This window comes from Paralichthys olivaceus, chromosome 11 (assembly GCF_024713975.1).
Source record: "Paralichthys olivaceus isolate ysfri-2021 chromosome 11, ASM2471397v2, whole genome shotgun sequence".
Taxonomy (NCBI): Eukaryota; Metazoa; Chordata; class Actinopteri; order Pleuronectiformes; family Paralichthyidae; genus Paralichthys; species Paralichthys olivaceus.
The window spans coordinates 24019953-24033104 of record NC_091103.1 but is presented as its reverse complement, the minus strand read 5'-3'; the positions used below and the strand labels follow the sequence as shown (position 1 = coordinate 24033104).

Genomic DNA, 13152 nt, shown 5'->3' with positions numbered 1-13152 from the left:
GATATATTGACCTCCGGTCACTTGCTGTCACGGGCACAGAGGTATAGAAATATGTTCTAAACATCCATCCACAGAGAACACAGAATTACAAAACAAACAAAGACAATATGGACCAACATAAATAAAGATACCAGCTTGTTCCTAAAATCACAGGACTGGATTTTTTTATTCAATAGTTTTCTCCAAACATTACACGGAATCTTTAAATGATACAGTATATATACATACACATCAGTGTATTTCTTTATCTAAAAAGTTGAGGGCCGTTGGACAATGCAGCTGTGCGTTTCAAGACAGGATTGCATTTTGGACGTTTGTGTACTGAAGACATCCACAGAACGGAGATGGTAGTGGTGGGTCAGAAGTTACCAGTGATCGAGTGCCATCAGTGTTACACCAAAGCTAAGTTTGGAGAGTAGAGTGTGCAGGAGCTGCCAGGTGAGTGGCACGATGACAGTCAGGGATGAAAACATGAAGAGCAGCAATATCTTCCCGAGCAGGAAGCAGTGCAAAAAGAAATGTTACCAGCTATATGACGGAACCAGCTAATTACACCACTAATGGCAAACAGCACCTTGAAGAGTGTACCCAGTGATACATGACAGACTGGGATCATACATGTAATTCTAGTTGGTAATGACTGACATACTGCAGGGTGGTTTGGGAAACACTGATCAACATGCTGCTCTTAACCCAGCTTACAATGCTCTTAGCTGTGTACACATGCCTACAGTGCAACACTAGGATTTCAGAGTCACAAGATGCTCCTTGTACAACCTGAACAATCATTTTTTTTATCACAGATCTTTGGTTCATACTATCTACTTGATCCCATCTGCTAAGTGTGTCAAATATTTAAAAACCAAGCAGCTCTGAAGAGATTCGCCTGAATTTCTCACGGTCGGTTTCTTTACCCGGTGACGGAACTCATGAGCAGACTAATGGATAATGGAAACAGGATTTTTTCCAGTTATAACGGATAACATGGTCAGACGTGCCCAGTTCTGAACTGGGTTGGGCTGGTACGAGTGATCTCTCCCTATCTGAACTACACCAGGTATTTTTTTCTGCATACAACAAGCGGACGTTTGTCAGGGAGAGGGATCCCATAGGCTAAGCATGAATGAGAGCATGTCCGAGCACTGGAGGGAGTGAGGTGGCCGGGATGGTTCAGGTCAGATGGGAGGTCGTCAGTGTCACAGATGGATCAGCGTGGCCTCTACATCATCCCCATCTGCATTAGCGAGTTGGCGTACGCCATGGGCTTAACATTCGGATGAGGCTGTAGAAGAAAAACATAAAATCACACGCTTTTTAGAAGATTTGCTCGGTAGGCTGCAAAGTGAGTCATTGTTAGCCTGTTGTAATGTTAATTTATTAAACAAGTCAGTGGTAATTATTACCTCCACCAAGGACTTTATGTTTGCCCCTGTCCAGTCGTTTGTCAACAGGATTATGCAAAAACTAGTAAATGGATTTCCAGGAAACTTACTGGACAGGTGCCATTACACTTTGGAGCAGATCCAGTAAATGTTTTATGTCACTCTCTTTAACATTGGTAGATAGGACAATTTTCACCAATTTCCCAAAGAATAATTTATGGATCGTTATGAAAGAAATCCGCCAATTACTACAGATTATTAAAGTTGTTAAAACAGGACCCATCTTTGTACAAAAAGATTATTTAAATTAAAAAGTTTTATAGTTGTTATTGATAACACCATTTCCAAAAGTTCCAATGAACATTGCAGACTGGAGTTCTGTATACTGACCACAGCAGTGAACTGGTGAAATTCTGGCTTGAGGTCTGATCCCCTGAGGTGGATATATGCTCCTTTGTTTCCCATCTGATCACTGGAGGAATACATCAAACAAGAATGGAAGTGAAGCAGTGGAATAAAAGCTGATTCAACACTTCTAGTCAGCCGAAACAATTACATACCAGTAGTTGGGCGCTGAGAACACGGTGATGCACTTCCCTGAGTGAGTGACCTCGTAGCCCTCAGCTTTGACCTCATGACTACGCACAATAAAGTCGAGCTTGTTCTGTTCCAGGAAGCGCTCTGTCACATCAGGCCCGAACTGACAACTCACGCCTCGCTTGCTGATCGACCGGCCGTTCTGCACGAGAGAGAGATAAGTGGTCAAGCTAATTTAAAAAAAAAAAGATAGAGGTGGAGACGATGCTGCTCTGAAATATATGAGTGAATAATCTGAGTGGGTGAAAACTAACCTGAGGCTGTGGATCTGACCAGAGGAGGTCACACATGGGACCTGTGAAAAAGAGGAAGGATAAAAGGTTTAATTCGTTTCCTCTTTAGAGATTTTTTCTAAGAGGAAGTTTCATACTGATTTTTCGGACCCTACCTGAGTCAGGAGGCTGTCTGTTCCGTTCAATCTTCCTGAGGTCCTCCAATGTGACGCCATCTTCACTGAATAGCCCCCCATGCATAACCTGAGAGGGACAATGTTGTTAGGACTGTGCGTGAAACGGAACAAAACATGAAACCCCTTCAAAAATCATTAATAACAACAGCAGTTGTCTGTAAGATTCAGGTAAATTATGGCTGTTGTTCTATTATACAAAGAATAGCAACTGGTTTTGAGGGCAGGGCCCTGGTGAACAACAAAACAAGTTGCACATCTCTTCAACTGCTTTCAGCTAATAGCTTCCACTGCTTACCAGTATTTTGCTGTTGATACATTGAGCCAGAGGCAGCCACTGGAAGACCTCGCTGAACAGCTGGAACATCTGGGCTGTGTACTTGGCCTTCACCTCCCCTTCAAATCCATACATCTGGTTCATGTTGTCGGTCTCATGGTTACCTGCAGGTACAAGCCTGGTTATTGTATAATGTATCTTCCTGTTTGAACAACTATGAAAGTGAATACAACAAATGCAATCAAAAATGATTGACCTTTATGATAACAAATGCGTTAGTTGTGACAAATTAATATAACATGGACAGGACATGTGCAGATATTAAACATGCATCCAGACACAGGCTAAGAGAGCGTTCTCACCCCTGAGCAAGTGGAAGTTGTCGGGGTAGAGCAACTTGAAGCCAAAGAGAGTGAGAATGACCTCAACGGAGAATGAGCCACGGTCCACAAAGTCCCCATTGAACAGCTGAATTCTGTGGTTAAGGACTTTGCCGCACAAGTTTTGGATTCAAACCTTTTGACAGCTTTTTTGTAAGCCATAAAATTACATAAAACAAGTAGGATAACTACATTGATCACAAATTTAAAACCAGATGTTTGCAATAAGATAGGATACATAAGGGTTGGTCTCTGAGGGTAAGCCGTTCAACTTGAAGATGTTCAGGAGATCGTAGTATTGCCCATGGGTGTCACCACAAATAGTTATTTTTTCTGTCTGTGGCAAAGAGAAACAGAAAAACTTAAATTAAGTCCAAACACAAGATGATTACAGATAAAAACATCTTATATTATGGTTTAATAAATAAATGGTAATGACACTAAATGAGACAATAAAACAATTTCAGTTTTGTGCTGCTCACCTCTTTTAATGAGATTTCAACAAGACTTGGAAGCTTTGACAGAAGATCTTTAACTTGTACCAAAATCTGAAAGAGTACAAAAACAGTTTAATTTACAGATGCACTTACGATTCCCTTTGTGGGCATCCTGTGTTTCATATGAACAAACTCGTTACCTGATAAGCACACTTTCTGTGCAGTTTCTTCTGGTCTTTGAACCAATCCATCATCTCATTCATGAACTGAGAAGTGACCTTACCATCTTCAAGTTTGGGGCCTACATAGTCGTCCTCAATCGCTGCAAAACAAGGTCAGCTTAATGTCTAATGAAGCATCAAAGTGGATTATCTTAGCCTTTATGTTAGCCTTAGTTCCTGTTTTACATGAAATGTTAGGTCAGTAATTAGAAATAACTTATTTTTATGTAAGGAAACTTACTCATGTTTTCAATGTCCAGAGAGTCAACAACAGATTTTCTTATCTCATCGCTGGCAATGGCTCTTTCAAAAGCCTTCTGTTTCACAATCTTATTACATTCCTGATACTTCATCTTCGCATCCTTGTCATTTGGTCGAACCCTTACTACCTGTAACCAGAGCAAGAGAAGAGGAAGACACAACATGAACACACTGGTTAATTAAAATAAACTGACAACAAAGCAGATATTAGAATTTTCACACAGTTTAGCCGCAGAGAATTTTATGTAAAGTAAATAACAGTACATCAAGTTTTTTTTTTCTTTTCAATAAATTATGCAAACAGTTTCTCCTGGAGGAAACATAATTTGGTTTTTAAACACAGTCAACCCTGTTCTTGACTATACATGTGAACAAACTATATGGCATTTATAATATCAGTAGGATTCTATAAATACATATAAATCTTGTTCCAACCTCTCAAAGCTTCATGAGGATTAACTCTTTTTTTGTCATCATGGTGCTTGTTCGAGTTTGTGCATTAAATTGAGACGGCTGAGCTTTAGAGGTCTTTGTTGCCACAGCCCTGGTATATTTAAATTGCCCGTTATGAGAACATCATGAACAACAATAGAAACTAAATTAGCTGCGGTATGAGAGCCTATACACTGGATCTAATTGGCATCATGGCTGGATTTAAGGATAATCCCTATTTTGGGCTGTTAAAGCAACACAAAGAGCCTAACACTTGGTGACAGACCAACAGATGGAACAGGAGAGCTCTTTTCCTTAGAGAAAATGTATAGGCAAACACATGTATAGTGTACAAATTGCAGGTTTCCTATAGATGCTTGTTGCAGACCATATGGCAGCTTAAAGTGTGCTGCCACTAATAGACACAAAAGCAAAACATCTTACCGTCTCATAGTCCTTAAGTGCTGCTTTAAACTTGCCCAGTGCCATGTTGGAGGTGGCGCGCCGGTAATACCCTTTAATGTAGTTCTTGTCTATCTCCAGGGCCTTTGTAGCATCTCCCAGGGCATAGCCATAGCACTCTGTGCGTAGGTATGCCAGGCTTCGGTTGCTGTAGTAGATGGCATTGGATGGGTTGACCTCCAAGGCCTCGGAGTAGTACTTGATAGCATTTTCATAGTCTTTCTCTGAAAAAGCAAATATCACATTTTCAACGAGCACACACTGAGTTTCTGACAAGATAATATCAGTGCTCAGTCAGTCGATTAGTGTACCAACAGTAGGAGTGAAGAAAGAGTACAAATGTTTTATTGTTCTGTATTCATAAGAGACACATTGAGGTAAATGTAGACATCACTCAGGGTTCTGGTATCATGTGTCTGGTATTCTAAGTTTGAAATTGAATGTGAATGACATTTATGTTATTAATCCAAAAGACTTTATACATTGACAGGCTAAACAACATAAACTGTATTTGCAGCTTATAAATAGTTTTGTAACACAATATTTTAGATCTAGGGGGAAGTTATGAGACACTGAAAATCATTCTTTAATCCCATTAGTGAGCAAACTGGGAGTAAGTTAGTAATTTAGTACACCCAGGCTAAACAGCTGTCTAGCCTAGTTCCTTGTGAGCCGCTGTGATGTGATGGAAATCCTGCAATGGCTTAAAGGCCAATCACAGCCATGACGCATGCTATTATTATTGCCACTCAACACAAGTGAAAGCTTCATGGCAGAAGAAAATGCTAAATTTAACATTTGCTATTGTTTACAAAACAGAACACAACTTCACAAATTTGCTGAATAAAAAGAGCCTGGAGTTTAAAAATAAAAGAAACATAATATGAACTCATGATGCTTTAAATCAATCTACAGTGTTGGCTTCTAGCCACTTGGTACTTGATCTAATTTAAATACAATAATTTAGTTACAACAACTTCATGGGCAGATGATATACTGGTCTCCATGTCATCCCAATAAAAATGGCAATAAAACAAAATATATAATGCTTCTACAGTGCAAGCGAGGATTGAGTAAACGTTTTGCCCTTTGGCAAGTGCTTATCATTTTGTGCTGTTTCATAGGGTCAAAGGTCAGTCATTAAAGTTAAAAGAAACAAAGGGACATTTATAAAAAATTAATGATATTAAATGATAATATTTATCATTATGATTACCATATTTTCCAGCCCCATTTGTCTTTGTAGACAATCATCCTTTCCAGAGTATGTGATGGTTTGACAATGAGATAGCAAACACGTAACTCGTGGCACAGTTTTCTAGTTTGACATTACAATTGCTCCACATGATTATGGCTGAATAACTAACTTTGTCCTGTTGATTACTTTTGTTCAGGACTCCTTCAAACAGAAGGAAGTAAAACAGACACTCTTTGTTTTACAGTCATCAGAGAGTCATCAGCCTTGGTTAAGTCATTTAGAAAAACCCAAACTTCACTCTACAGGAAGGTTCACTCATAACCTAACAATAGTTAAAGTCTCTGTATTTCTTTGGGCTGAAATGTGCTTAAATGAGATTGCAGGTCAAACTACATTTCTTTTTGATTCTTTAAAGGTCCAGTGTGTAAGATTTAAGTGTAAGGGATCTATTGGCAGATATTTAATGTAGAATAATCCTCATGATGTTTTCAGTAGTCCGTTTCATCTAAATTGTATGAACTGTAGTTTTCTTTACCCCAGAAAAGGCCCTTTATATTTAAATACTTTATATTAACATCGACGGGGTCCTCCTTACAAACAAAACACCTTTTGAGTTTTTATGACAATTAAAGGCTACCACAGGTTCTTGTTCATGTTTGGGAGGAGAGGGTGAGGTGAGGGGTGTTCAGCTGCAACATGCAACTTCAACACTAGACATCACTACATTCTACACACTGTACCTTTAACTGAAATGGAAGCAAAATAAGACTTTTATCAATTAATCACAAAGTGAAATTACGTCTGAAAAGACGAGAAAACTCCACGATAAGATGTAAGAGTGTTTGGGGGGGAAAACTGCATGAAAAGCAACAGAGCATCATGAGCCTGGTTGCAGCTCCCCACATGCATCGCTGCTTGACGTTCATTTCCAGTTGTTGCGCAGAAAACTACACTATTCCACGAGGAACGAAATGTTCGCACAGATCAGAGGGAATCGAACCCCAGCAGGTGTTTAAGACACGGGGGGGGGGCAGCATGAGTTAGCATTGCTGCTTCAGCGCTTAGCCAAAGCAGCTAATCCAATGAATGGGGTTTACAGCTAGCATGCTTTCTGAGCGCTGTTAGCTTAGCCTGACGTTAGCTCCCGGCTCCGGTTGGAGCTTGAAGCGACACGACCCGAGTCCTCCCGTGATTCACGGTCACACCCGTGTCCGATACGAACCACCGACAAAAGTCACAGACCTGACAAGTTATCCAAATTACCTTTAAAGTACTTATTCGCCTTCTCCTTGAGTAGCTCTGCATCATTTCCAACCTCCGCCATCTTCTTCTCGCTGCCGTATTCCGATCCGTGCGCCATTGACTGGACTGTCGCAAAGTCTGTTTTTTCTAAAAAGGATACAAATGTTACTGCGCGAGGAAATAATATCATATAAAATACTAACAAAACATAGTAATTATTTACTCACTTAATAGCAATGCTATGGAAGACCATTTCCACCGCTGTGATGAAGAAAATAAAGATCCTGTAAGTCATTATAATGAGAAACTTTCTCAAAATAATCACTTAGTATCTGATTATCATCAATTAGTATCTCATAATTATGACTTAGTATCTCCTTATTATGAGTCAGTATCTCAATATTATAACTTACTATCTGATGATTATCACTCAGTATCTCAATATTATAACTTACTATCTCAGTATCTCAATATTATAACTTACTGTCTCAGTATCTCAATATTATAACTTACTGTCTCAGTATCTCAATATTATAACTTACTATCTCAGTATCTCAATATTATAACTTACTATCTCAGTATCTCAATATTATAACTTACTATCTCAGTATCTCAATATTATAACTTACTGTCTCAGTATCTCAATATTATAACTTACTATCTCAGTATCTCAATATTATAACTTACTGTCTCAGTATCTCAATATTATAACTTACTGTCTCAGTATCTCAATATTATAACTTACTGTCTCAGTATCTCAATATTATAACTTACTGTCTCAGTATCTCAATATTATAACTTACTGTCTCAGTATCTCAATATTATAACTTACTGTCTCAGTATCTCAATATTATAACTTACTATCTCAGTATCTCAATATTATAACTTACTATCTCAGTATCTCAATATTATAACTTACTGTCTCAGTATCTCAATATTATAACTTACTGTCTCAGTATTTCAATATTATAACTTACTATCTGATGATTATCACTCAGTATCTCAATATTATAACTTACTATCTCAGTATCTCAATATTATAACTTACTGTCTCAGTATTTCAATATTATAACTTACTCATCCCCTCCTTATCTCTTCCAACTCATTGGTCCAATTAAAACACCAAATTAAGTCATTTTATTTGTTATCCCCGAAAGATGTTACTGCTTTGTATTATTATAATTATTGTTGTTGTTGTACTGTCAGGTAATGCATGCATTGCCTTGCCTAACCCCATTCCATTGTCAGGTGTAGCATGAGATAGGAGTCATTCAAGTATTTTCTCAGTCCCTTGTTTCAGTTGATCACTTTAGCATTGCCTCTCAAGCTAACACAGACCAGCTATTTCAATTTCCTTATATCTCAATATTATAACTTACTTCTTCATTCTTCATTCTGCACAGGAGCCAGTTGCATTTTCTAAAAATGAGAGAAGCTAAATAAAAGTTAGTTTTCATTTGTTTTTATAATAATAGCTGCTGAACATCGGAGTGAGATGCAACTATTACGATTACTTAAACCACAGTAGATTCCCAGTTTAAGTACTTCATAGCATAATAAGATACTAAGTCATGATAACGAAAAGGTTTGTCATTATAATGAGTAACGGGCTCTTTATCTTCTTCATCACATCCCTATGAGGCTGACTGCCACCCGGAAGAGGAAAAAGAAGAGAAAAAACCCGCCTTCATTTTAAATATGGACGACATGTAAATACGGCGGAGTCTCTCCGCTGCTGAAGAGGCTGAGATCTTCGGGCTCTTCTGCAGTGTATCGGTTCCGGTGACTGTTGTCTTGACTTTGTCTCCTCGTGGTTTTCGTTCCTGCAGAAATTCACCGCCTCAGGAGGTGAGAGGTTACTTCCTGGTCAGAGATCCTATATTGACGTGAGCTTTCACTGAAGACAAACTCTACTGTACCGACCAGAGACATTACCAGAGATCGTGTACAGTTTTGTTAGGATGCTCACTAGATTCGAATTTGATGCACCGAATGGTGTTTGTTTAGTGTGCTTTTTAACATTTCTTCTCGCGGCCATGTTGAAGAAGAAACTTAATAATTATTAATAGTGATTGCTCTAAGTTCCACAAGCTAGATGTTGATCAGACTATATGTCACCCACTTTTGTATAAATATTCTTTGGCATATTTTTAAGTACTTCCATGAGTTAATTCCACCGGAAATGTTTAAAATGTCCTTTTACACATTTTTCCAAGTTTTGTACTTACATCTTGTGATTGTGTCCAACTTAAGTGTTGTGTAAATGGTTTGGTTTCTGGTTGTTAGTTATTGAAATATTTCAATTAAGTCAAAATCAACAAAAATGCATTCATTTCATTCAGAGTAATGGTTGAAACCCTAGATTTTATTCAGTGTTAAACATGGTTTCGTCTTTATCCTCATTCTACAGGTATTAGTAGCACCAACAGCATATGCTAGCCTATTGTTTATTATGATTATTACTTATTGGTGCTGTTATTATTAAAAACATTGGCAGTTGTCATTATTTTAATTGTATGACAACTGTTACACAGCTGTTCCTGTTCTCTACACAATTCTCTCCTTTAAAACCATCGGCCTCGCACCCTGCAGGTTGTCGAGTTGAGTCATGTGATACAATGACAGCATATAAAACAATGAATTAAGCAAAGACAGAAGAAAAAGTCCAAATATTTTAAGCATGTAGTAATAGTAATGTATCATGAGTCCATGAGAATATGTCAAACACAGGATTGATTGTTGGCTCAGCACACGCAGGCTGAGGGGTTGGCATTTTTCTATTTGATAAATATGTTTGAGATTATGTGCTTTATGCTGTTGACTGTAGCTTAAAGTGTTGTTTTCCATGGTGTGAATACTGTGGGAAAAACATCTCTTATGGTGGACAATCTTAGATATCATCATATCACCCAAAACTGAAAAAACATATGAACACATATCTCTTTACAGCCTTTGAGAGATGCCACCAAAGAAAAATGCCAGAGTGGCTAAAAGACCAGCAAAGTCAGGTAAGCAAAGTCAGAAAATCTAAATACTGAACTCCCAGTAAGCAGCAATGCAAAGTTCCAGTCTGATGTTATTTTGAATTTGGTAAATATTTCTGCCTCAACCACACAGATAAAACAGACGAAAGTGAACCAGCCTCATCTGGTGGGAAGAGGAAGGTGGCAAAGGAGAGCTCCAAGTCACCTGGCTCTCCAGAGTTCTGCTACTGGCTGATGAAGTCTGAGCCCGACAGCCGCTTTGAGAACGGCATTGATATGAAGGTACGGAGCAGTGACGGCCTCATCAGCACAGTCTGTACATGTTGTAAAATGTGAGTGTGCTGCCATCTTCTCACGCTTCTGGTTCTTTTGAAAGTTTGGGATCGAGGATCTGAAGGCTCTGCCTGATCAGACCAGCTGCTGGGATGGGGTCCGCAATTATCAGGTAGAGCTACTGACTCCTGTAATGAAAAGACTTGAAATAAGCGGTCAGCACAAAACCACACTAAAGAGGCTCTTTGCCATCTTTTCTTCACCATCCGTCTGCAAATTCTAAGAATGGATACGTTTGTTTTTTTATTTCTCTGTCTGAATTGACATTATCGATCATCTACACAGGCACGCAATTTTATGAGGCAGATGAAAGAGGGGCAGTTGGCCTTCTTTTATCACAGCAACTGTAAGGAACCGGGGATTGCAGGAATCCTGAAAGTAAGTCCTTCTATTTCTCAGGCGGATAATTTTTTTAATAATGTCATCAAAGCTACAGCCAAAGTGTGATATTCAGCCGTTTGTGCTCTTTAGATTGTGAAGGAAGCTTATGTGGACCACACTCAGTTTGACAGGAAAGATGCCCATTATGATGCAAGCAGCAAACCAGACAATCCAAAGTGGAGCATGGTAAAGTGACTCTAACATTAATGTAAAGCAAACACATGAATATGTTGCATTGATTTTGATTCTCACATTAAACTACTTATTCTTTTAATCCATAAATTATAAAACAGTTCTGTTTTTTTTTTTAATGCACCATAAATTAATTTGACTTGACTCTGTTCATAAAGTACAATAACTGATTATATATGAGCATAATGTTCGAACTTGTCGTCCTCTCTCAGGTGGACGTCCAGTATCAAAGAATGCTGAAGCGTTATCTTCCTCTGTCTGAGCTCAAATATTACCACCTGCAGCAACGCGCCAAGGGAGGGCCTCTGAAGGACATGGCGCTTTTTACAAGGGCCAGGCTCTCTGTGCAGCCGCTCACCACTGGTATGTAAAGAAATGTGCACTTTAATTCATCACAAAGTCATGGACTTGTTGTGACTACAGCTTGTTTTTGTCTCTGCAGAGGAGTTTGACTTTGTCCTGAGTTTGGAGGACAAGGAGCCACTTTGAAGCTGGAGCCTGGTTAACCATCAGTCCAGTGTTTATACAAAGAGTAATCAATGTAAAATAATTCTATTTGTGTTTTTTGTGTGTGTTTTTGTATATTAAATGTGGTTTTTTTTGTCAGATTTTGTCTCCCATGCAGTTCTTATTTCCCTCTGATTGATACAGAGCCAGATAACTATTCCAGGACAACTTCAGCTACTTGGTGTCAAATCACCTAAAACACATTTATAAATACTGGAGAAATGCTTTAGAGCTCCTATAATGTATTTGTAAGCAGATGCAGGTGATTCTTATTGTATCTGGGAACAACTGTATCATCATGTGAAGTTTGCATAAGCCTGTGGCTCAGGGCATGACCAGCAAGTGGCGCCCTTTCATGCAATGTAGGAAATTGACCGCTAAACACAAAAAGCATAAAATGACTGAAGCTCTTAACATAATGGCTTCCATGTTAAAGACTTTACTATATCATTAAAACAGTGAGCTCCATAGTGATGGAAACTCTGAATGTCTGCTTGTAGTTTTGTTTACAGTCAACCAATACTAGTATCATAACTCTGTGTACAAATGGGCTTTAATGGTAAAGAAATACAGACTATCACCTGCAGAGGGCGCCAAATATTTTGTAACATGGAAACTCCTGGTAAGACATGTAAGTGGGGAAAACTGGGTGTTGCTTATACTGCTGTGGTTTCAAGTTCATCAAAAGTTTTTATAACCCTCATAATTAAAGCTTTTTGTCTTAGCATGGAAATGATTAGGCCTCCAGCTTGGTATAAATGTACCACTAATGACCATTAAATTGGCTATTTTAAGAAAATGGGGATTAAACAGAGGAGGCTTAAAAGCCAGTGGTGAGAATCAGAGGAGTTAATCATTCTTTCATGTCCCTGTTTTGTTGTTCTGACTGCTGCCAGTTTCTGCAGGATTCCACTTTGTGATTGTAAAGACAGTCGTGTGATAACCATTATGGTTATCTTGCATCACAACACAGGGATCAGACTGGACACGGTTTTCACACACTTAGGTGTGAGGTAATAGCTCACCTTCATATCCTGGTTAACTGTCATACTCAATGATAGTTGTCATTTTAAGTCACATACAATGTACTTTTTCAATCATTTCAGCTCTTGTCCTTAAACCTCAGATGCTTATTCTGTTTACTGCTGTGCATAATATCATAACTTCAATCAAAGTAAGTAAAAGAAATGATTCTCCTTTAAATAAATGTATAAAAACATTGCACAGTACTTAGGCTTATTATGCATCTCAGTATATCACACTCAGAATTAATTCTCCTTGTTTGAAGTTGCAGTCAAGCATAGAAGTGAATGTATCAGAGTTGTATTGAGTACAAGCATATTGCATGTATTTACATTGTTTACTATTTTGCCTTAAATCAATGGAGTCATAGGTCAATAGCTGCTGCATGCTGAGACGCCCCATTAAACTTTTATATTACATAAAACAGCCTGTTTGCA

General features: G+C 38.5%; 2 protein-coding genes across 3 annotated transcripts; one reads left to right on the top strand and one right to left on the bottom strand.

Moving 5' to 3' along the window:
* Window positions 1-138: 138 nt before the first annotated feature.
* Window positions 139-8704, bottom strand: ppp5c (protein phosphatase 5, catalytic subunit). 2 transcript variants are annotated; one of them, XM_069534298.1, is made up of 15 exons: window positions 8675-8704; window positions 7523-7556; window positions 7317-7442; window positions 4838-5079; window positions 3942-4089; window positions 3680-3801; window positions 3525-3590; window positions 3281-3379; window positions 3025-3130; window positions 2684-2826; window positions 2368-2455; window positions 2234-2274; window positions 1943-2121; window positions 1773-1854; window positions 139-1282 (listed from the first exon to the last, which is right to left on the bottom strand). In XM_069534298.1, the coding sequence occupies exons 1-15, from the start codon at window positions 8687-8689 to the stop codon at window positions 1220-1222; spliced, it is 1554 nt and encodes a 517-aa protein (XP_069390399.1). In that variant the 5' UTR covers window positions 8690-8704; the 3' UTR covers window positions 139-1219. The 2 variants fall into 2 exon arrangements, with proteins under 2 accessions (XP_069390399.1, XP_069390400.1); XM_069534299.1 differs by having other exon boundaries at window positions 7317-7433.
* A 219-nt stretch (window positions 8705-8923) lies between these two features.
* thyn1 (thymocyte nuclear protein 1) lies at window positions 8924-11793 on the top strand. Its single transcript, XM_020088171.2, has 8 exons — window positions 8924-9143; window positions 10245-10303; window positions 10413-10561; window positions 10656-10724; window positions 10898-10990; window positions 11084-11179; window positions 11398-11548; window positions 11628-11793. The coding sequence occupies exons 2-8, from the start codon at window positions 10255-10257 to the stop codon at window positions 11672-11674; spliced, it is 654 nt and encodes a 217-aa protein (XP_019943730.2). The 5' UTR covers window positions 8924-9143; window positions 10245-10254; the 3' UTR covers window positions 11675-11793.
* Window positions 11794-13152: the final 1359 nt, after the last annotated feature.